Raw genomic sequence first — 25434 nt, forward strand, 5'->3', positions numbered from 1 at the left:
GAGCTTTTATTGGCAGGTAGGCGGGCAGGCTGTAGTAAGGAGTAACTTAAGCTACTTGTATTTTAGAAAAATAAAGTTAAATTCCATGCGGATGAAATCGTGGGAACAGCTAGTATACAATAAGATTAAATCATAGACTCAATAAATGGAAATATAGACAGACTACAGTGGTAGTATTATGCTCGATGGGTGATATATCTTAATTATTGTAAAATTAATTTGTAAAGACTAAAACACCACTATTATTTTAAAGATTTATTTTTATAACTTAAACACTTTATCCAATTGAATTTTAAATATTCACATATTCATACCCCTTAACCAAAATTATTAATTAATTTACATATATGAGTAATTTGTTTTTTTTTGCAAGCAGATGTATAAGATAAATTCCTTTGCATTTAAATTGGGAGAGTTAATAAAAAAAGTATTTAAAATATTATAAATACATTTACTATCATCTAAATAAGTGGAAATTGTATTAATTTATCTTACATTCACATAGAAAATGTGTGTAACATCCCTTTCTTTTTTTTATACCACATAGGTGGCAAACAAGCATAAGGCCCATCTAATGGTAAACAGTTACCGTAGCCTATGAATGCCTGAAACACCAGGGGTGTCAAGTGCGCGTTGCCGACCCTTAAGAAACCTTAATATACCCTTCTTGAAAAACCCCATGCTGTAGTCTCTCGAGAAAATCTCAGCAGGTAGTTCAATAGTTTTTTTTTTTATCTCAGAACAATTTACACAGCGCCATTTAGACCCAAGGTAAGCTAGCTAAAGCTTGTGTTATGGGTACTAGATAACTTACAAAAACATAGATAGATTTTTTTTTAAATACATACATATTATTATATAAAAACTACTACTACTACTTATTATATATAAAAAATACCCAGATCGATACAAAACAATCATACTCATGAATACAAATGTTTGTGCCGTGCAAGGAATCAAACCCGCGACCATCGGAAGTAAGGCGATGTGCCACTAGACCACCGAGGTCGTCGATTATTTCTTATGTTTGTAACAAAGTATCATATAGATTAGATAAAAACAGATTCCTTTTCCCTTTTTAATATAATACATGTTTATAACAATTATAAACATTTGCAATAATAGGTATTGCAAATGTTTATAATTGTTTTCTTTTATTTTTTTAAATCTTTAAATTAATTTTTTTTTAATTTCATTTAATTAAATCTTTTTTTTTTAATTAAATCTTTTTTAAACATTCACATCTATACATATAAATAAAATTGGAGTGTCTGTTTGTAATATTGAAATAATCGTTTTTTACTACATGCATATGAATATAAATACGGTACATACACCAAAATAACATTTTTACAATTTTTGTCTGTCTGTTGATCTGTTCCAGCGAATCTCTGAAATGGCTAGACCGATTTTGATGGGACTTTTTTGGCAGGTAGCTGATGTAATAAGGAGTAATTTAGAAATTAGTCTAAATTACTCATTACATCAGCTACCTGCCAAGAAAGTATTTGAAAAAATCTTTTATTTTAGAACAGCTAGTTCTGTTAATAATTTTAAATGTATGTTTAACACACTACTTATATGCAGTGGCTTTCCTGATAGCTGTCTTCAACTCCTCCCTATGACCATAGCTGTTGATGTGACGTGACAAACAAGAAGTGGAGACTGTTACTCGGCATATTGTACAATACCATGTGTCTTTGTTTAGCTGAAAATAAGGAAGTCTTTTAGAGTAGAACAGAATAGAAATCATTTATTCAAACAAACTTACATAAAAGCACTTTGGAATAGTTGACCGCTCATTTGGAAAGCTGTCTCATCATAAGAAGAACAAGCAAGAAACTTGCGTGTTGCTCTTTTAAATCATTTTATTATTACTTTATTCTTTATTGTACACACACATAGGAAAAAAACAGTAATAAAGTAAGAGTAATGTACAGGACAGAGCTTATGTCTAAAATACCAAATACCTAATACCCATACATTGTAAATAGACTGGCTTTTAAAAAAAAGTAATTCAATTGAGTTTCTTGCCAGTTCTTCTCAATTGGATCTATATACCGAACTGGATGGTAGGGAAAAAAAGTATAATGTAAAAACTTGACATTCATAAGCGGCTAAAATGTCCTAAATGAATAAATGATTTTTTAATTTGAATAAGAGATTTTTCCAGAAACTTCTACATAATTCGTGGGGAACGGGATTGTTAGTAATGAGGGCTGTTGACCCCACTGCTAGCAATGTACCATGTCAGGTTGACCTCCTTGCGAGGGAACCCCTCTGGAAACCATCGTGGTAAATTCCTGATTAATTTGTCACGATGGGCTAACCGACCTGACCTCATGCTCATCTTATCATCCTCCACTGGTGCCCCACCAGCGTAAACCGTTAGCGCAGGAGGGTGCACCATTACATTATCATGCCTAAAAAAATTCTGTGATTACTTTTCGCACTAAATTCTCATCGTAACCATCAACATGAGGGTAGTTGCGTAAATTTTCTTTGTGCTTATCTGTATTTTTATGTTGCTCTTTATACGCTGCGTCTCTGTGCATATCACTATCACAAAACACACATTTGTACATATCACTTGACATCAATATGCCGTGATAGGCATCCGAAGAGACTACCAGCTTCTTTTGGTCTTTTAATGTAATTATTACATCTGCCGTGTCATTAAAGGGTTTAGATTTCTCGTGCTGTTGCACCTTTGGCTGGCGTAGTACTGGAACGGCCATTTGAAATGTTTACTTATTTATTTCGCGACAGAATCTGATAATAAATAGAATATATATTATCCGAAACTTTTCATAAGTTTTAAACAGATATTTTTTTTAGTATGTCTACAGCTTTAGGAAAGGCAACGATACTAAACTCATACAGCCAAAGTATGTGTATTTATAATGACTGTCATCATAGTGTTCCAGTTTTAGTGATGCGATTGTAGATTGTAATCATAAAATAATTTTAAACTAACTTCGTGTAACCGTCCGTGTATATAGATTTTTGTTACCTACTGATAATAATAGCTTTCTAGTGAAAAAATGACAATCATGCAATAAATGAATTCTTTTTCTTTATAATATTAGTGTACACAAATTAATAGTTGGGTCAGCGTTATGTAGTTTTGTTGCTATCTATAGTATCGTTGGCATCGGCTTAAGCTTTGACCATTAGCGGAGGGGCATGAGGGGCATGACATTTCAAATGGGCATGAGGGGGTGGCGAGGTAAAACAGGGTACAGCACACATAGAAGCAACTAGACGTTTAAATTTAAAACAATAAGCCTAATAGGAAGCCTAATTTAAGTTCATTTAACCGAAGGCTAGTGCGAGAGAATACTGTTGCAGATTGACAGTTACTGGCAGCCTACATTTATTTTGTATAGAAAAATAAATATATATAACAAAAAATGTTACAATAAAAATATATGTTGAAAACTGAATCTGCAGTATTATTTTATTAATTTATCTCGCCGTCAATATATAATTGAAAGACCGCACAACAGCGATTTTCAACAAATACATCAAATTGAATAACTTTGTTAAACAAAATAGAATAATGTTGACTGATTTCTTTTCTTTTACACAATTTTATAGAAAACTGTAACTGTTTGTCACATGAGTGTCGTAGTTGCCTATAATTAAGGTTGCGCTTAGTATAATAAATAGATTGTAATGTAATATATATAATGTAACAGTGTTGGTGTTAATAACTTTTGGTGACCTAATAAATAAAAGAAAACAAATGACTGTTTATGAAAATATAAATTATATTATCGTACATGATCAAGGAAAAACCTACTGAATTAAATGGCCATTAGGTGTGGTGCAATAACAAATATTTTCACAGGTAATATTTTGTAGAATGGCTGTCATTAAAAATAAAATTGAAAATACGACCTTTCCAAAAACTATATCAATTATGAAAGTTATTTTGATCCTTTAGTTAAATCTCTCGTCCAAGGTCGGAGAATGGTATTTAATATAGAATCGAGATATCAATAATGTTGTTCCCATTTCCACACAGGTTGGGCAGACTACTCGTTACGGATCGACACATACATTCCAAGTAGGTATGTAAATGTTTAATTAACACTTTTTTTTATTATTGTTCAAATATTTTAAATTTACAATACACACATTAGATATATACGTATACTCATTCACATATACTAGTACTTATAATTATTGTGAATTTTATGAAAAACTATTGTAGTTCTACAGTTTGATACATATTTGATAAATTAATTATCTTCTGGTGTGGAGGATGTTAATAACTCTTTAGTTTGTATAAAGAAAATATAAATTTGAAAATTGTACATTCCTTGTCATCGTTAGAACTATAGAAAATAAAGACTGTAAATTTAGACTTCATCGAGAAATATAATTGTGATATAATATTTTACTTTCCTCTTTTATTGAAAATACGAACCTAACAATTCAATATCATAATTATATATATATAAAGAACTCGTTATAAAAACAGCTCAATAGTTGGTGTAAACCTTGTTGGTGACCTAATAAATAAAAAAAAACTAATACATTTTTGTTGTTTATAGTCAATTGTCCATAAAATTATATTTTATTACATATAAAATCAAGGAAATATTTACCTACTGAAATTTTATTGTTCTGTATGCAATAAAAAATAATTGGTATCCTAATATTTTAAAGTGATATGGCTGTCATTAAAAATAAAATTATTTATGTATCGCCTTTGTGTAAGTATGAATATTTGTATTTTGCAAACTTCTCTTTTAGTTATATCTAGTTTAACATAACTTTTGATTTTCAATGGAGAATCAGAGATATCAATTGAAACCAAGTAGTACTTTATTTGAACCTATTACCTTCCGAGTTTAAACCGTGATAATAAATCACTACATTGCAATGGTCATGATTTTGTTTAATTTAACACTTTCTTTTTTAGATTTTATTATAATAGTTTACAATATACAAGATATATCCGCAACTCAATCTTCAATCAGAAATTATGATATGGAAGAATTTATTAAAAAACTATTATCATCTGATAAGTTTGATGAATTAGCTGAAAAGATTGCAGATAAAGCGGCAAAGAAAGTTTACAACTTTCAAAATAGCGTACAATTAGCTCGAAATGACAATTACACCAGTCGAGATAATCGATCGCCCATATATAGAATAAATGTAAAACCGGAAATTAATGAAAATAATACTAAGTTGAAAATAAAACCTAAAGCAAGCAATATAAGCAATCATAAAAAGAAGATAAATAAAGAACTCGTTATGAAAACAGCTCAATTAATGCCGTTGAAAGAATTAAGTTTAAGATACAAACATTTTATTATGCAGACTAGATCAAATGAAAGTCAAGTGTCTCGTACTGATGTTACAAAATCTACTAAAAAGTACATAAACGTGAGGGTAGAAAACCCTTTAGATGGAGAACAAATATTAGACAAATCTATACATGACTCAGTTGATGAAATAGTATCGAATGGAAGTAAAGAAATACCTGTTACTAGTGTAGCAGAAGAAAATGATACATCCACGGAGGATTTTAATTTCCTATTAGGAAATACAAATAATATAAATAGCAAAAAAAATATTGAAGATACCTCGAAATCTGTGGAACAAAAGCCAAATGCAGAAATTAATGCTACTGTGAAAAATTCAAATGATTCTGAATTGCATTCTGAAGAAACTAGTAAAGAAGAAGATGCAGAAATAAGCAATGAAAATAGCAGCAATGCAAATTTAGAACTCAACGTGGAAAGTAATGTTGTCAAAAACAATGATGGAAATAGTACAAAAAGAAATAAAAGCCGTATGATGACACACTACGATAATATAAACGAAATTTCTGTAAAAACAAATAGTATAGAAACTGACGACAATGAAGTATTTGCTAAAAACAGGGCTAAACAACTTAAGACTAACTTGGAAAGTAAAACAAGGAATAAACCAGTTCAGTCACGTCTTATTCGAAAAGAGGGAAGCAAATTATTCACCTTTGAAACTTCGCCAGATTATGATGAGTATCATGACGAAGTAGCTAAACTTGAAAAAGAAAATGCTAAGAATATAAATTTTATTAAGTATATTTAATTGAAATTAATATAATAAAATACGTGTTATAATCATATTGACCTTCGGTGTCGTATGTTACTTTTCTTCATCCTATCCTTCTTGTTACTCTATCAAAGTATAACGTACCCCACAATATAGTTTATAGTATACTATCGTAAAACTCCATCGTTACAATGGGGGAGAAGGACATTATCCTAAAAAAACATGGCCAATTAATTTTTCCTAAAGCACTAGGTTTATTTTTTACATTGCTTTTATTTTAGGGATGTTCCAATTATAGACTAAACAGAAGTGTTAATCAATTAAACAATTCAAAATGTTAATCTGTGGGACTAATCTCTGTCAATTACTGGCACTCTGTGCACTAACTGTCAAATTAGAATAAAAAAAAATGAGAACTGATTAAACAAACTTTGTCAACAGTAAATAAATTTATTTAATTTATTATTCATATGTATTTAAGAAGTTACAATTAATTGTAGGGTGTTGCAATGGAATTAAGTATAATAGAAGGTAATTCGTAGATATAGTCCGTATAAGCAACAATATGAACATTCACATTAGATAAGGTGACCAACTATTTGCTTAGTTTTGTACTCTATTTATTATTATACCGTACTCATTTCAAATCCTGTACTCTGAAAGTATTCATTTGTATAATTTTATAATCAACATCTAAAACATTTTTTTAGATTATTTTATTTCAATTTTATTATTTATTTATTTAAACTTATTTTGACAGTAATTTGAGGCTTTCTGCATATTAGAGAACATATCCCACTTGAAAATTTAAAAGTTTCAATAGAAATTTCCTTATGTAGTTCAGGTAAAAACAACTTTGATAGGGATGGGTTGAATACAGCTAGGCTGGGCGGCTTTTGGGAAACTTCGTCAAGTCTTCTCGTCGTCGCTACCACAAAGCCTTAAGACCAAGGTACGACGATACGACTGGTCCACCAACTCAAAATCGCTCAACGAGCTATGGAAAAGACTGTGCTTGGAGTTTCTTTGAGGGATCAAATCCGAAACGAAGTAATTCGCCAGAGAAGTAAGGTCACTGACATAGCTCTTCCTATTTGCAAGTTGTGGTAGTAGTGGGCTGGTCATACCTATTGCAGAACTGATGCTCGCTGAAGTAGGTGTGTTCTAGAGTGGCCACTGAATTGGCAAACATAGTGTAAGACACCCCGCAGCTAGGTGGAACAATGACATATGTAGGATTGCAGGTAAAAACTGGAAGAGAAGGGCTGAAGATCATGCCCAGTGGTGTGCCTTGGGAGAGGCCTATGTCCAGCAGTGGACTGCAGTGGGCTGATGATGATGATGAGTCCAGGCACTATTGCTGCTGTTGAAAGGGTGTTATCACTAGGGATGCAGTGAGAAGTAGCAACTTTCTGTAAAATCATTCAAAGTAAAATTTTATATGCAAAATTAAAATTGTTCCAATGTGACTACATTATTAGATGAACATCCTCATTTAGAAAAAGTTATCTAATAATAACTCCAAAGAAAAATATGTTTTTATAAGAAAATGAGGGTTATATCATTTTATCTTTTTTTTCACCTATGGAATACTTGCAAACTGTACTCTTTTTGGGCAAAAAATAATTGGTCACCTTACATTAAAACAGGATCTCTGCATAAATGTGTTTTAAAACATAACGCTTCCCCTCTAACAGACAGCACAACCCAATCCTCGGATCTTCCGCTATTCGTTGATGTCCAGGACTCCGACTATGCAACTAACGAAGCCCAGCAGCCTGACACCACACTTACATCAGCAACAGAGACCATACCACTTCTTGAAGATACACAAACAGCATTTACAGATATTAATGATAAGTTTGAAGAGGAACAGTGAGTTGATCTTTAAAAATATTTAAGTACTAGCTGTGCCTGCGGTTTCATCTATGTGATATATAGTCTATATGTTATGAAATTTAGTCTGATCTTGTTGTATAACAATAATTGTGTGTAAAAGTTATATGTAATTGTAATTGTATGTTGGACTCCATTCTCCGCAATTAGCCTCTCATTCGGGCCGTTGTGCGTGCAGAGCCAGTCTACTAAAGTAGCCAGCCAAGCTCCTCCCAAAAGCGCAGAAGACTCCTGGTGTCTTCGCAGGCTTCACGGAGCGACCTCACCGTTCCGAGGATTTGTTTTCGTTGTTGGGCCACTGCCGTGCACTCCAGGATTACGTGAGCTGCCGTTTCTTCAGCTTCAAAGCAGCCCCGACAAAGGGGGCTGTCTGTAGCATCAATTTTGTATAAGTGTTTGTTTAAGGAACAATGGCCCGTTATTGTCCCTATCATTATTTTGAGGTTATGTCTATCTAGATTAAGTAGACGTGTTGTTAACCGATGGTTCGTTTTTGGAATTGCCACTTTAGATTGTTTGCAATCAGTGGTTAGGTTCCATCTTTGGTTTTGTATTTCGGTGGATCTCTGGCGAATCCAGGTGCGAATTTGCGAGAATGGTATTGGCATAAGCGGGAGGGGGCCTGCAACCATCATACCGGATCCTACTCTCGCTAGTTCGTCCGCGGCGTCAGTGTAAAAGTTATATTGAGGGTAACAATAAATGTTACCCTCAATATAACTTTTTATCAAAATTAAATATGTAGGGTACTTAAATATAATCATTCCATGAAGCCTCAATACATACAAGCACAGTAGCATACATATAAACTAGGCCTATGCACGACAAGAATCTGCAGATTCTACCAAACTGAAGAGGAAACGCCGCTACACATCCTATGTGGTTGTAGCCCACTCATGCATAAACGAAATATCTCCTTTGGAAAGTTTACACTCTACTATATAAGGAGATAAAAACCATCGCTCCTAAGAATATCCTTCAATTCTTGTCCGTGACACGATGGGCTAACTGACCTGACCTCATGATCATCCTCCACTTGTGTCCTGCCAGTGTAAACCGTTAGCGCAGGCGGGTCCACCATTCCATTATCATCAAAAAACCCACCCAAATATTCACAAGCAAGCATCAGTCCACACTCTATCATTGTGTACTCAATAAATCAAGTTGGAAAGCAACCTGGACTTATCATTTATACATCACCAGCTACCCACCCCGGCTTCGCACGGGTGTATATGTATTATACATATAAACCTTACTCTTGAATCACTTAATCTGTTAATAAAAACGTTTCAAAATCCGTTGTGTAGTTTTAAAGATTTAAGCATACATAGGGACGGACAGACGGCAATAGTGACTTTGTTTTATACTATGTAATGATCATCATAGCATCCAGATTGTATGGGTCACAGCAGACGCCTGTTATGGGTACTAGATAACTAATAGAACCACTTACATATACATTTTCTTGTAAATACATACATTATATACATAGAAAACACCCAGACGGATACAAACAATCATACTCATATATAAAAATGTACCATGCAAGGTTCGAACCCGCTACCATCGGAAGTAAAGCAGTATGCTAATCCACTAAGCCACTGAGGCTGTCAAGTTCAAACCAACAATACACTCCTTTTTTTTACTTATAATGTATTTTAATAGAAATTTTTTCACTGTTAAGACAGGAAGTCACAGAAACCCCAACCCAGCATACGTCTGGCCGGATCAAGTGTCCAGAATGTATCAGGTTAGTAACTTATTCATAAGCATAAATTCCTGTAATCAACATAATTTACAATATTTATGTAAGATTACAGGAGACAGTGAAACATGTTATTTATTCTATCATCTTTGTTTCAAGTTACTCCACTACGTCATTTAGTCCATACTTGAAGCTGCTACCGGAAGAAAAATTCCAAGTAGCGCCCGTGACTTGTGACACGGGTGTAGGTTTAAAAGGCCCTTTTAGAATGCGTTAACACTCACCTTCACTACTTGCAGCTTCCCCCCAGGCCCAACTAAGACCGGGATAAACCCATTTCTAATACAATCCACTTTAGTATCCAAAACACAACCGGCACGCTCTGCGCTCGTCGACAGAATGCCGCGGTTCACCCAACGAAAGAGGATTCAACTACCAACCTCCGTATTTATAGACCGAAGTCAGTGTAGTAGATCGGTCTATAAATACTAGATGGCGCTATTTACAATATTTATAATAATCTTTACATTGGGTACTTCATTAGTATTAAACACAAACTACTTTCTTTTAATATTATTTTAAAATATCTGATTTTTACTACAATATTGATGTGAACCCTAACACATACAACCCCTATTACCATACTTCTAGGAGTTATCAGTTAAAACTATACTCATATTTTCCTCTTATATTGTAATTATAGATATACGGCCACGACAGAAGAGAGAATGCTGCGTCACGTCAGGAAGGTACACCGAGGAGAGAACCCGTTCCAATGTTATATGTGCGACTACTCGACGTACAACAAGGCAGTGTTCGAGGAACACGTCCGGATACATCAAGGTGGGTATTTGCATGGATTATGATGATGCACTTATGTTCAGCAGTGGACGTCTTCCGGGCTGCGATGATGATAATGATAATGATGATCCATCAAATAGAAATAGATAGAAATTTATAGCCTATATGTTGTTCTGATGTATAAAAATGTAAATGTAAATTGGACTCCAGTCTCCGCCATTAGCCCCTCATTTGGGCCGTTGTGCGAGTAGAGCCAGACTACTACAGTAGTCAGCCAAGCTCCTCACAAAAGCACAGAAGTCTGGTATCTTCACAGGCCTCACGGAGCGACCTCACCGTTCCGAGGATTTGTTTTCGTTGTGTGGCCACTGTAGCACTCCAGGATTCCGTGAGCCGCCGTTTCTTCAGCTTCAAACCAGCCCCGACAAAGAGGACTGTCTGTAGCATCTATTGTGTACAGGTGTTTGTTTAAGGAACAATGGCCCGTTATTGTCCCTATCATTGTGTGTAAGATTATGCTATCTAGATTCTAGATCTTAGATGTTATCTAGATTCAGTAGGCGTTTAGTTAGTCGATGGTTTTTTTTGGAATTGCCACTTTTGATTGTTTGCAATCAGTGGTTTGATTCCATCTTTGGTTTGTAAAGTAGAATAGAATAGAATAGAAAATCATTTATTCAAATAAACTTAATTTAAGCACTTTTAAATAGTCAACATTTTTTTAAATCTACCGCTTATTCGAAAAGCTGTCTCATCACAAGAAGAATAAGCAAGAAACTTGTGTGTTGCTCTTTTAAACAATCCTTGTAAGTTCACATTTTACAAGTCGAAACGTGTGAATACAAACTACCAACCAGAACTAATTTATTTAGGTTCAAATATAAAAACACAATAAGATTAAATCAGTCGTAGTGATAAGAGCAGACCAGTCCCTACAAGCAGCACTCGTTCACGACTATGACGGATGAGCCAGCCATCACTGCGCTCGACCATATTTTAGGGAGCCCAATGACCCGGCCCACCACGCCGCCACATGTCTGGACATTTTAGTGAGCATGACTACTCATTCCACTCGACCACGTCACAGCTACAAAAATTACTATATGGTAGTTACAGTATTCGCACTTTACATGAGGATGCATGCGGCAATCAATACAAAAGCCGCTACGCTATCATATATCAAGAAAGCAGTATGAAAAATAAATTATAACGTTGTCCGCAAATAAACTTATACTTGCTATATATTGCTATCATCTATAAATTCATCTATCCTAAGTATCTAAGTAATATGATGTATAAGCTATGTATCAATTCGGTAGAACCGATGACACTTTGGGAGATCCAACTTATGGACGATCACACACGCCAGTCTTTGTATAAAGATATAGACAAAGCACTACTTACATATAGCCGAATCGTCTGATATTTCTATTATATTATTAGATATTTCCCTGGAAGAGCCGGATCAGCGTCGTGGCACCCCGTCACGACATATATAATTAATATAAACCGATAAAATGTAAATTAAAATTTAAAAATTATTTTCTGTGTGCCATATAAACAATTTTCTTTCTTTTTCTTTATTGTGTGTATATCCCTTGGGATTTACACGTCTACTTTTCACTTCAGATCTGCTGTCCAATTCAGGTTACATAACTCGATGAAATGTTTATCGGCCCCAGTGGTTTAGCGGTTTAAAACGCCGCCTTAGTGGTGCCCTTAGACTAAAGTCGTATCCGTCAGGCAGGAGTTGGCCTTCAGCCGCTCCATAAGATCTTCCTTTGGTTTGGAGTGCCATCTGCACTCGCCCCTAACGTCCGGTGAAGCTGTAAAGGCCAACGGCCTACAGCATTAGAGTAGTCCGAAAAACGGCAGCGGTCCGCATTCACTGGCGAGACAGCGACAGGTGGTAGGTGCCTTCCTACTAAGTGCAAACATCATCATCTGCTTCTTCCTTATCCCATTTATTTGGGGTCGGCGTAATATGTTTTTCTCTTCCATTCATCTCTGTTCGCAGTCATTCCGTTATTTACTCCCTTTCTTACCATATCATCTTTCACACAGTCCATCCATCTCTTTTTCGGTCTTCCTCTGCCCTTATAACCATCCACATTCATATGTAACACCGTCCTTAGGATATGATCTTCATTCCTACGCATTACATGCCCATACCACGATAGACGATTACTCTTTAACCTCTCTGACATCGGTGCCACTTTCATACTTCCTCCGATGTATTAATTCTTTATACTAAGTGCAAACAACCGAGCATTTTTACTTCGCCGTCCGACCGTACGACCAGGGATCTTGATTTTGCACGAAACAGGATCCAGGATCCTATCCAGAACCAGGATCCTATAGTATACACTTCTGTCGTCTTCAACATCTATTTCCATGAAATTTCGTACTGTTCTATTGGTATTCAAAATGGCGGCCTTTGGGGTGGTACAGTGTTTTTTCTAAATTTAATTGTTATTATTATTATTGACCACAGTAAAAATTTGATCCGCTCGTATCTCTGATGACACTCTCACTGTTTTCAGGCAATAGGTATTCAAAATGGCGGCCTTTTGAAGGGTGGTACAGTGTTTTTTCTAAATTTAATTGTTATTATTATTATTGACCACAGTAAAAATTTGATCCGCTCGTATCTCTGATGACACTCTCACTGTTTTCAGGCAATAGGTATTCAATATGGCGGCCTTTTGAAGGGTGGTACAGTGTTTTTTCTAAATTTAATTGTTATTATTATTATTGACCACAGTAAAAATTTGATCCGCTCGTATCTCTGATGACACTCTCACTGTTTTCAGGCAATAGGTATTCAAAATGGCGGCCTTTTGAAGGGTGGTACAGTGTTTTTTCTAAATTTAATTGTTATTATTATTATTGACCACAGTAAAAATTTGATCCGCTCGTATCTCTGATGACACTCTCACTGTTTTCAGGCAATAGGTATTCAATATGGCGGCCTTTTGAAGGGTGGTACAGTGTTTTTTCTAAATTTAATTGTTATTATTATTATTGACCACAGTAAAAATTTGATCCGCTCGTATCTCTGATGACACTCTCACTGTTTTCAGGCAATAGGTATTCAAAATGGCGGCCTTTTGAAGGGTGGTACAGTGTTTTTTCTAAATTTAATTGTTATTATTATTGACCACAGTAAAAATTTTATCCGCTCGTATCTCTGATGACACTCTCACTGTTTTCAGGCAATAGGTATTCAAAATGGCGGCCTTTTGAAGGGTGGTACAGTGTTTTTTTCTAAATTTAATTATTATTATTATTGACCACAGTAAAAATTTGATCCGCTCGTATCTCTGATGACACTCTCACTGTTTTCAGGCAATAGGTATTCAAAATGGCGGCCTTTTGAAGGGTGGTACAGTGTTTTTTCTAAATTTAATTATTATTATTATTGACCACAGTAAAAATTTTATCCGCTCGTATCTCTGATGACACTCTCACTGTTTTCAGGCAATAGGTATTCAAAATGGCGGCCTTTTGAAGGGTGGTACAGTGTTTTTTCTAAATTTAATTATTATTATTATTGACCACAGTAAAAATTTGATCCGCTCGTATCTCTGATGACACTCTCTGTTTTCAGGCAATAGGTATTCAAAATGGCGGCCTTTTGAAGGGTAGTACAGTGTTTTTTCTAAATTTAATTGTTATTATTATTGACCACAGTAAAAATTTTATCCGCTCGTATCTCTGATGACACTCTCACTGTTTTCAGGCAATAGGTATTCAAAATGGCGGCCTTTTGAAGGGTGGTACAGTGTTTTTTCTAAATTTAATTGTTATTATTATTATTGACCACAGTAAAAATTTGATCCGCTCGTATCTCTGATGACACTCTCACTGTTTTCAGGCAATAGGTATTCAAAATGGCGGCCTTTTGAAGGGTGGTACAGTGTTTTTTCTAAATTTAATTGTTATTATTATTATTGACCACAGTAAAAATTTGATCCGCTCGTATCTCTGATGACACTCTCACTGTTTTCAGGCAATAGGTATTCAAAATGGCGGCCTTTTGAAGGGTGGTACAGTGTTTTTTCTAAATTTAATTGTTATTATTATTATTGACCACAGTAAAAATTTGATCCGCTCGTATCTCTGATGACACTCTCACTGTTTTCAGGCAATAGGTATTCAAAATGGCGGCCTTTTGAAGGGTAGTACAGTGTTTTTTCTAAATTTAATTGTTATTATTATTGACCACAGTAAAAATTTGATCCGCTCGTATCTCTGATGACACTATCACTGTTTTCAGGTATCAAACCCTTCAAATGCGCATACTGTCCCTACCGCAGCGCCTCCAAGAAGAACACCAAGAAGCATGAGCTCCGCCACCGGCCCGACAACCCCCTCAAGTGCCCCCAGTGCCCCTTCATAGGGCGGCACTATAGATCCCTGATGTGTCATAGAGAGAAGATGAACCACGGGAACAAGTGCCCCGACTGCCGGTACGTGGCGAAGGATGATGAGGACCTGCAGGATCATACCAACTTGCATAAAAGCAATAAGATTTTCATATGCAGTCAATGCGATGCCAGGTAATTTACTTCTCTTTATCTATGCTAATATTGATGGATAACTAGCTTTTACCAGCGGCTTCGCTCGCATTGAATTAAAAATAATTGTTTTTTAATTACATAGTATAAAACAAAGTCGCTGTCGCTGTCTGTCCGTCTCTATGTATCTTTAAAAGTACGCAATGGATTTTGAAGCGGTTTTTTGTAATAGATAGAGTGATTCAAGAGGAAAGTTTATATGTATAATACATGTACACCCGAGCGAAGCCGGGGCGAATAGATAATACTATATAAACATTATTATGTTACAGATATCCCAACATGAGGGCATTACAAGCTCACAAACGTTTAAGAAAAAGATGCAAAGAATGCAATATCCAATTGTGCACGAAACATCGTCTCAAACAACATCTGTATACGGAACATAACGTAAAAGTCGAGGAGAGTCGGGAGTACACGTTTGTATGCAGTATCTGCAGGTGGGGAGGTAACAGTAAGGCCAGAATACTGCTGCATCTGATACATCATCCCGAGCAGATGGTCGATGAGACGGTTATAGATGTCAGTATTTTGAAGCAATTGGAAATTATGACCTGACGAGAAAAAGTTCTTGTAAGTTTATATATATATAAGTTTGTTAGATGTAACTTCCTGTGGTGGCGCCACCGTCGTGCGGCGCGTCTATAAAAGGCTGCGAAACCCGGTGTGCGGCCTCTTTTGGTCGACAGACGTGCTCTCGAACGAATCTCCGTATCATACCATGTTTGCTTGAAAAGTTCTTTTACTGATTTTGTTAAAATTAATATAATAATTAATAAATTTAGAGCATATTCCTAACATTATAATAATATAATTAAATATTTCAACAATTCAAATTTTGCCGCGTTCCGCGCTGTTGATTGCAAGGAGTGTCAAAGGGTCAATAGAAATAACATAAAAATGGATCGTGCAAAAACAAGTGTGCGTGAATAAGGTTATATATATCAAATATATTATAAAAAGACAGTAATAGCTGAATAATAATTGTAATAAAATTTAAATGTCGTTTCTTTTTTTACAGGTGAGTTATGTGTGATTCATTATTTCAGTGTTAAATAATTGTAGCGTTTTAAAATTAAATAAAACATTTCTTTGTTTACAGAGAAACAAATTTTAGTTTATTTTATAAAGAAACCCTGAAAATATCATTATATATATATATAATATATATATATATATTGCTTGCTGAAAGTGCGCGACAGGATTCAAGTTATTCAGTGCAAAAGGTGGAATCACCAAGTTTTGGGGTTGTGGCGTGATCAACAAAGTGCCCAAAGAGATGTTTATATAGATATATATACATATATTTTTAATTTTTGTGGCTCAACAACAGCAGATAATGAAAAAATTAAGAGGACCTGTTTTGTGCAGATTTTTTTTCTCTACAACTTTTATTTAAATGATTTTTTCGTATTTTTTACTATTATCGAGTTATTTCGAAAAAAGGCGTTTTTCTACCATTTTTTTTTTAATTTTTCATCCCTGTACCTTTGACTTAAATCAAAATTTCCTTCTGAATGTTATTATTCATGTATTAGTGGACTTATTTTTATATATTGCGTCGAAACTGGTCACGTCATGTTGAATTTAAAATTTTACTCGACTATTAATTAACAATTTCCTAGTGATTTCTTCCTAGAACCTTTTTATTTGATCTATTTCATTTGTTATTATTGAATTTTCTTAAGTGAACAATTCAATTGTTTAATTTTATGAATTACTAGCTGTTCCCGCGACTTCGTACGCGTGGAATTTAATTTTCTAAATAAAATATTTTTCTAAAATAAAAGTAGACTAAGTTACTCCTTATTCTATCAGCTACCTGCCAAAAAAATCCCGTCAAAATCGGTCCAACCATTTCAGACATTAGCCGGAACAAACAGACAGATAAATAAAAATTGTAAAAAATGTTAATTATTTTCATTTATATTCATATGCATGTAGTAAAAAATGGTTATTTCAATATTACAAACACACACTACAATTTTATTTATATGTATAGATAAAAGACAAATAATTACAAAAAACAAAAATATTACAACCAAAAGGCGGCCTTATCACTCTTAGCAACACACAAGTTTCTTGCTCATTCTTCTTGTGATGAATCTGCATTCCGAATGAGTGGTAGAATCAAAATATGACTATTCAAAAGTGCTTGTAATGAGTTTATTTGAATAAATTTTATTTCTACATATTATAATAGAATAAAACTTACTACTGTTAAAATATGTAGACTTACAAAACCAAGGGGTTTTATTAATATTGCTGTTTATTATATTAAACTTGGTCGCATTTCGGAACGCAGGGTGAGTAACAAATATTGTAAATGTACCGATAATATGCATCATAACTAGATCTTAGGTAAAATATGCTATTACCTCTGAGAATGGCTAAAATATGCAAATGCATATGCGAAATGCAAATGCATATAATCCAGTCTCTAGTGATGACTATAGACGCGGATGTAATCTACCCGTACCCTGGACTTCTCTCGCCAGGTGCCATGATGTGGGAATACCGCTGGTCTCCGGCCAGCCACCCGTAGTGGCCCATGGAAGACGCCACCTCGGAGAATCTGGCGAACTGTAGGTACCTGCGAGATTATATGTCATGTATTTATGTGTGTATGGTATATTTTGTATATATAATATACTAGCTGTCCCGGCAAACGTTGTTTTGCCATATAAATTAAAATCACTATTAAAAAATGGTGTTTATGCTAGAAAGGTACAAATTTTGGATTTTTATATGTATTAATTCCACATTATAAAAATAATAAATATTGTCCAAAAAATAAAAATAAGGGATTATCACTTAGGGATATGAAAAATAGTAGTCGATTCTCAGACCAACTTAATATGAATATAAAATTTCATAAAAATCAGTCAAACCGTTTCGGAAGAGTATGGTAACTAACATTGTGACACGAGAGTTTTATATATAAGACTAGCTGTCCCGGCAAACGTTGTTTTGCCATATAAATTAATAACGCTATAAAAAAATAGGGGTTGATGATAGAAGGGTGAAAATTTAGGATTGTATGTATTTTTGTATGTTGTATCATAAAAAAATAGAAACTAAAAATTTTGTCTAAAAAATAAAAAAAAATTTAGGGGTGGACTACCCCTAACATTTAGGGGGATGAAAAATAGATGTTGGCCGATTCTCAAACCTACTCAATACGCTCACAAAATTTCATGAGAATCGGTCAAGCCGTTTCGGAGGAGTATGGGAACGAAAACTGTGACACGAGAATTTTATATATAAGATAATAAACATAGTGAAACATAACTAGCCCTATGAAAAGTTCTGCTGTATCAAATCGCAGCTGAAGTCAATATGTTAATAAGAATATGTATATATGTATATTCGATGCGCGTCTATCGAAAGGAACATTGTCTTTGGAGAGATTTCTGGTCGCTTGTAAATAATTTTTTGGTCGGTGTATTTTTTTAGTTGAGTAATATAATTAGGCAGGTACCTAAGTAGATTTAGCCTAGGGCCCCACAAATTCATAATCCGCCCCTGATATTATAATTACTAGTTACTATAGTTAGAATAGAATAGAATAGAAAATCATTTATTCAAATAAACTTAATTTAAGCACTTTTGAATAGTCAACATTTTTTTAAATCTACCGCTTATTCGGAAAGCTGTCTCATCACAAGAAGAATAAGCAAGAAACTTGTGTGTTGCTCTTTTAAATAATCCTTGTAAGTTCACATTTTACAAGTCGAAACGTGTGAATACAAACTACCAACCAGCACTAATTTATTTAGGCTCAAATATAAAAATACAATAAGATTAAATCAGTCGTAGTGATAAGAGCAGACCAGTCCCTACAAGCAGCACTCGTTCACGAGTATGATATGATAATATGATAAGGTTTTTGATGGTCTTCATCTAAAAATACTTAGTAATTCTTACCGAGAAGCGCCACAATATGACCATCCAAGTGGAGAACTATTCACCATCTCGAATTCTTCATCGGGTGGTGGGGAGAAATCTGAAACATAATATTTGATATATATATATATATAACAATAGCTGTACACGCGACTTCGTCCGCGTGGAATTTAACTTTATTTTTCTAAAAGAAAGTAGACTTAGTTACTCCTTATTACATCACCTGCCAAAAAAGGTCCCATCAAAATCGGTCCATCCATTTCAGAGATTAATCGGAACAAACAGACAGACAAAAACTGTAAAAAATGTTATTTTGGTGTATGTACCGTATTTATATTCATATGCATGTAGTAAAAAACGGTTATTTCAATATTACAAACAGACACTCCAATTTTTTTTATATGTATAGATAGCATTTGACGGCCTCGGTTGTCTAGCGGTCTAGCCGCCTTACTTCCGATGGTCGCGGGTTCGATTCCTCGCACGGCACAAACATTTGTATTCATGAGTATGATTGTCAAATAAATGTTGTACATGTTTACAATAAAACAGATTTATTTTAATATAAAATTTGGGAGAATAGAGTGACCACCAGCATATGCTATTGCAAAAGCAAATAGTCTAATCAGTGTTCGTAACCTGAACAGACCACAAGCAGCACCCGTTCACGAGTATGACGGATTAGTATCAACGGATAGTGTTACCTTCCCAATTCTTGCAGTAGTAAACATCGCAATCACACAAATCACAAATAAGTGAACACTACAAGCACCGTTCACGAGTATGACGGATGAGAATCTGTGAGATTTGTGAGAATAGTGACCAGTATATCCTATTGCAATAGTCTAATCAGTGTTCGTAACCCGAACAGACCAGTCCCCACAAGCAGCACTCGTTCACGAGTATGACGGATGAGAATCTGTGAGATTTGTGAGAATAGAGTGACCAGTATATCCTATTGCAATAGTCTAAACAGACCAGTCCCCACAAGCAGCACGCGTTCACGAGTATGACGGATTAGTATCAACGGATAGTGTTACCTTCCCAATTCTTGCAGTAGTAAACATCGCAATCACACAAATCACAAATTGAGATGTTGGTATGACGGATGAGAATCTGTTAGATTTTGAGAATAGTGACCAGTATATCCTATTGCAATAGTCTAAACAGACCAGTCCCCACAAGCAGCACCCGTTCACGGGTATGACGGATGAGAATCTGTGACATTTGTGAGAATAGTGACCAGTATATCCTATTGCGATAGTCTAAACAGACCAGTCCCCACAAGCAGCACCCGTTCACGAGCATGACGGATTAGTATCAACGGATAGTGTTACCTTCCCAGTTCTTGCAGTAGTAAACATCGCAAGTACACAAATCACAAATAAGTGAGCACTACAAGCACCGTTCACGAGTATGACGGATGAGAATCTGTGAGATTTGTGAGAATAGTGACCAGTATATCCTATTGCGATAGTCTAAACAGACCAGTCCCCACAAGCAGCACCCGTTCACGGGTATGACGGATGAGAATCTGTGAGATTTGTGAGAATAGTGACCAGTATATCCTATTGCGATAGTCTAAACAGACCAGTCCCCACAAGCAGCACGCGTTCACGAGTATGACGGATTAGTATCAACGGATAGTGTTACCTTCCCAATTCTTGCAGTAGTAAACATCGCAATCACACAAATCACAAATAAGTGAGCACTAGAAACACCGTTCACGAGTATGACGGATTAGAATCTGTGAGATTTGTGAGAATAGTGACCAGTATATCCTATTGCAATAGTCTAAACAGACCAGTCCCCACAAGCAGCACCCGTTCACGAGCATGACGGATTAGTATCAACGGATAGTGTTACCTTCCCAGTTCTTGCAGTAGTAAACATCGCAATTACACAAATCACAAATAAGTGAGCACTACAAGCACCGTTCACGAGTATGACGGATGAGAATCTGTGACATTTGTGAGAATAGTGACCAGTATATCCTATTGCGATAGTCTAAACAGACCAGTCCCCACAAGCAGCACCCGTTCACGAGCATGACGGATTAGTATCAACGGATAGTGTTACCTTCCCAATTCTTTCAGTAGTAAACATCGCAATCACACAAATCTATGAACACTAGAAACACCGTTCACGAGTATGACGGATGAGAATCAACGGAAAACCTTAGTTCTTAATAGTAAACATCGCAATCACACAAATCACAAATAAGTGAACACTAGAAACACCGTTCACGAGTATGACGGATGAGAATCAACGGATAGTGTCACCTTCCCAGTTCTTGCAGTAGTAAACATCGCAATCACACAAATCACAAATAAGTGAACACTACAAGCACCGTTCACGAGCATGACGGATTAGTATCAACGGATAGTGTTACCTTCCCAGTTCTTGCAGTAATAAACATCTCCGTAGCAATGATTTATGAATGTGAAGAATTTGAAGTATTTCCCAAATCCTCGGTTGACGCTCAGACAAACTGGCGAGTACGTGTCCGGACAGGACAGCGGGCAGATGTGGTTGTCGTATGCAGTGTCGATATCGTAAATTGATGTTGGTTTTGTTGTAAATTTTGTTGTTGATTTTCCCAATCTGAGAAAGCTTTCTGTTGCGCCATATGTACTATTTGCTGGAATTAAATTTCTTTTATATTATAATATGAATATTTAATCAACAGCTCGTCATATGCAGTGTCGATTTCGTAAATTGATGTTGGTTTTGTTGTAAATTTTGTTGTTGATTTTCCCAATCTGAGAAAGCTTTCTGTTGCGCCATATGTACTATTTGCTGGAATTAAATTTCTTTTATATTATAATATGAATATTTAATCAACAGCTCGTCATATGCAGTGTCGATATCGTAAATTGATGTTGGTTTTGTTGTAAATTTTGTTGTTGATTTTCCCAATCTGAGAAAGCTTTCTGTTGCGCCATATGTACTATTTGCTGGAATTAAATTTCTTTTATATTATAATAAGAATATTTAATCAACAGCCTATCAATTCCATAATTCAATACAAACAATTACAAAAAACAATCAACCAATTCCTTTTTATATCAATACTAGCTGTTCTCGCGATTTCTTCCGCGTGGAATTTAACAATTTTTTTTTTAATTAAAGTAGCCTATATTACTCCTTATTACATAAGCTACCTGCCAATAAAAGTCCCGTCAAAATCGGTCCAGCCATTTCAGAGATTATCCGGAACAAACAGATAGACAGACAAAAAATGTAAAAATATTATTTTGGTAGGTATATGTACTATATATTTATACTCATATGCATGTAGTAAAAAACGGTTATTTTAATATTACAGACACTCAATTTGCTTTAGATAGCTTATTTCCGATACGGGTTCGATACCTGAATCGTTGTTTTCGTTCCGTTCGAGAAAAAAATATCTATTATTATCAGTTGTCTAGTACCCATAACACAAGCTTTAGCTAGCTTAACTTGGGACTAGATGGCGCTGTGTGAATTGTCCTGAGATTATTATTATTATCAGTTATCTAGTACCCATAACACAAGCTTTAGCTAGCTTAACTTGGGACTAGATGGCGCTGTGTGAATTGTCCTGAGATATAAAAAAACAACCTGTAGTACTATTAATTTTTTCGTTCTTTTCATTTCTACGTGACTTCAAATACTGTTGACAGGTCCCGCTTGTGACGATGAAATATTCTGAAAAATAAATAATGTATGAAATATGTAGGGAGTGAGAATTAGAGAGAGAGGGAGAGAGAGAGAGAAAGCGCGAGAGCGAGAGAGAAAGAGAGCGAGGGTAATAGTGGGTAATAGAGAATGGATAGTGAGACTGAAAAATTAATTACCTTAAGTACATAACGATTTCGTCACCGTGGTATTTTTTTCCAGGGGGAACCGCGTGGAGGTCGTCATCAATGGGATCATTGGTCCTCATTACTCGCGGCTCCCCCTGGAAACCATCGTGTTAAATTCCTGGTGAATTTGTCACGATGGGCTAACTGGCCTGACCTCATGCTCATTTTATCATCCTCCACTGGTGCCCCGCCAGCGTATACCGTTAGCGCAGGGGAGTGCACCATTCCATTATCAACCCTCAAAAAAAAAGCCTGCCCCCCTGCCGCAAGGTGTTAAGTCCGCCATATATACACATTACTTTTGTGCATTGAAATTACACAAATAAATTTCATACATTTTGTTGTAACTGGCTAATCAGATATGTATTTTATATTCTAAATTTGTATTTGAATTTATAGTTCTTTTATATTACATTCTTTTTTTTTTGATACTTCAATTCATTCTTTTTCTGTTGTCAATATGTTAGTTGTCTATTATTAATATATTTTCTCCGTTTTACTATGTAATATTATGTTTTCTGTGGTTTTACCTAGTTTTTTTTTTCTTTTGTTTATGCATTTGTTTTATGCATAATGCTTTAATATTACTTTTTTTTTTTATCGTGTGGAAAAATTCTTCAACAAGACCGTCACCCCGCCGGAGGGATGGCGAGGTGGTGTGTGGGACTCGTACCCGCTAAAAAACCACACGGTATACCTCGAGGTGCCGCGGGCCGAAGTCCAGGGTTCGCACTTGGCACTCAACCCAGACTTCGGCGGCTTGGCCTGTCCTGTAGATATTGCAGGACAGGCCCCATCTCTCTGGTTAGGGTGCTATAGGCTTGCACCCTACCTTCTCGTGGAGGCGCGTGGGCACTCGCGCGCGCCTCCAGGGGCCTGGTCCTGGGGTGGTGCCTCAATATTAATTAATATTACTTACCGTTTCCAATATGTTCACAAATATTACTCATAAATAAATAACACGAATTTTGATATTCCTTATATGTTGTTATATTATTGATAAGTTTCATTGCACAAATATATGTACCATTCTTTTTACATATAACCTCTCTTCTAGAACACATTTCGTTCACATATATTATATGTAAATCTATTGAGGTTTCATTTAATATAGGTATATAAATACTTGTGCTGGAAGAATAGTCAATTAGAAATATGGTAATGATGATTTTGAAAAGCAACATTTTGTTGTTCTTGATTTGAGGTTTATTAATGAAATCTTTATATGATTATCAAGCAATTAAAAAATTTATTGCAAGTCATCAAATTTGTAATTAGTGGTATTAAATAGCTTGTATATAGAAGTACATATGGCATTGCAATTTTTAAAGTGAAACTTCCATAGACGAGGTTTATCTTTTAGGATTTTTCGATCAGAAAACAGGGTTACCGTGGAGAGAGTAGACGATATTTCGCGTTGTCCGTTGAAGTTTGCAGCTATAGTATTTCAACCAAGGACGGATCCAGCTTTGGCGCCAGGAGGGGGTCACATAGTCGTGGTCATAGCGCCAGGAGGGGGTCAAGTCAAGAACTTATAATTTAATTTTGATAACAATAGATACAATTAAAAAGTAGGTATTTTAATAATGAACAAAGTTATTATATTGTATTAAATTAATTAAATATTGAAGGTATGTAGTTACATATCTGTATGGTGTCAAAATCTAAATATATATAACTCAAAGGTGACTGACATAGTGATCTATCAACGCACAGCCCAAACCACTGGACGGATCGGGCTGAAATTTGGCATGCAGGTAGATGTTATTATCTAAATATATATAACTCAAAGGTGACTGTAGTGATCTATCAACGCACATCCCAAACCACTGGACGGATCGGGCTGAAATTTGGCATGCAGGTAGATGTTATTTGATTAAGGATTTTGATTAATTCTACCCCCAAAGGGACAAAATAGGGGATGAAAGTTTGTATGAAACTTGGTCAATTTTAAACCGATCGGGCTGAGACTTTGCATGCATGAAGCTACTATGACGTATGCATCCCCTAAGAAAGTATTTTGATAAATTCCACCCCTAAGGGGATAAATTAACGCGAGCGAAGTCGCGTGCAAAAACTAGTCATTGTAATAAATCTGCTTACGTAACACTTGAACGGCCCCGAACATTTTTTTGAAATGGCTGGACCGATTTTGTCGGAACTTTTTTTTGGCAGGTAGCTGATGTAATAAGGAGTAACTTAGGCTACTTTTATTTTAGAAAAAATATCTAATTAACATTTTTGTTAAATTCCACGCGGACGAAGTCGCGGGGTACAGCTAGTATTATATATACAGATTGAGTAATATTTTTCTTATTAAAACTACAATATTTGTGTATAAATTTATTAATGTCCATACAAAATATAAAACTTCAAACATTTACAAACAAACATTTTATAACAATTTATACATTTATATGTATATAATATATAATAACAATATACAATTGTTTTATTCATACTTATTTAAAATGTATTCTTATACATCATTACATAGTATAAAACAAAGTCGCTGTCGCTGTCTGTCCCTATGTTTGCTTAAATCTTTAAAACTACGCAACAGATTTTGCAGTTTTTTTTTAATATAGAGTGATTCAAGAGGAAGGTTTATATATATATAACTAGTTACTAGCCCCGG

At 35.1% G+C, this 25434-nt stretch overlaps 4 protein-coding genes across 4 annotated transcripts; 2 read left to right on the top strand and 2 right to left on the bottom strand.

Moving 5' to 3' along the window:
• Window positions 1-1538: 1538 nt before the first annotated feature.
• Window positions 1539-2738, bottom strand: LOC131845293 (uncharacterized). The gene is made up of 2 exons (XM_059194336.1): window positions 2445-2738; window positions 1539-1708 (listed from the first exon to the last, which is right to left on the bottom strand). The coding sequence occupies exons 1-2, from the start codon at window positions 2736-2738 to the stop codon at window positions 1574-1576; spliced, it is 429 nt and encodes a 142-aa protein (XP_059050319.1). The 3' UTR covers window positions 1539-1573.
• A 2263-nt stretch (window positions 2739-5001) lies between these two features.
• LOC131845268 (putative uncharacterized protein DDB_G0274535) lies at window positions 5002-6360 on the top strand. The gene is made up of 2 exons (XM_059194308.1): window positions 5002-6083; window positions 6339-6360. The coding sequence occupies exons 1-2, from the start codon at window positions 5002-5004 to the stop codon at window positions 6358-6360; spliced, it is 1104 nt and encodes a 367-aa protein (XP_059050291.1).
• Window positions 6361-6482: 122 nt separating this feature from the next.
• LOC131845294 (zinc finger protein 64-like) lies at window positions 6483-15606 on the top strand. Its single transcript, XM_059194337.1, has 6 exons — window positions 6483-6588; window positions 7755-7932; window positions 9638-9703; window positions 10362-10501; window positions 14739-15021; window positions 15312-15606. Exons 1-6 carry the CDS (start codon window positions 6567-6569, stop codon window positions 15595-15597), a joined length of 975 nt encoding a protein of 324 aa, XP_059050320.1. The 5' UTR covers window positions 6483-6566; the 3' UTR covers window positions 15598-15606.
• Window positions 15607-17198: 1592 nt separating this feature from the next.
• LOC131845270 (uncharacterized) lies at window positions 17199-23980 on the bottom strand. Its single transcript, XM_059194309.1, has 5 exons — window positions 23716-23980; window positions 22552-22638; window positions 21338-21586; window positions 18967-19045; window positions 17199-17632 (listed from the first exon to the last, which is right to left on the bottom strand). The coding sequence occupies exons 1-5, from the start codon at window positions 23978-23980 to the stop codon at window positions 17509-17511; spliced, it is 804 nt and encodes a 267-aa protein (XP_059050292.1). The 3' UTR covers window positions 17199-17508.
• Window positions 23981-25434: the final 1454 nt, after the last annotated feature.

This window comes from Achroia grisella, unplaced genomic scaffold, assembly GCF_030625045.1.
Source record: "Achroia grisella isolate CSIRO2021 unplaced genomic scaffold, CSIRO_AGI_Agris_v1 utg461, whole genome shotgun sequence".
NCBI lineage: Eukaryota > Metazoa > Arthropoda > Insecta > Lepidoptera > Pyralidae > Achroia > Achroia grisella.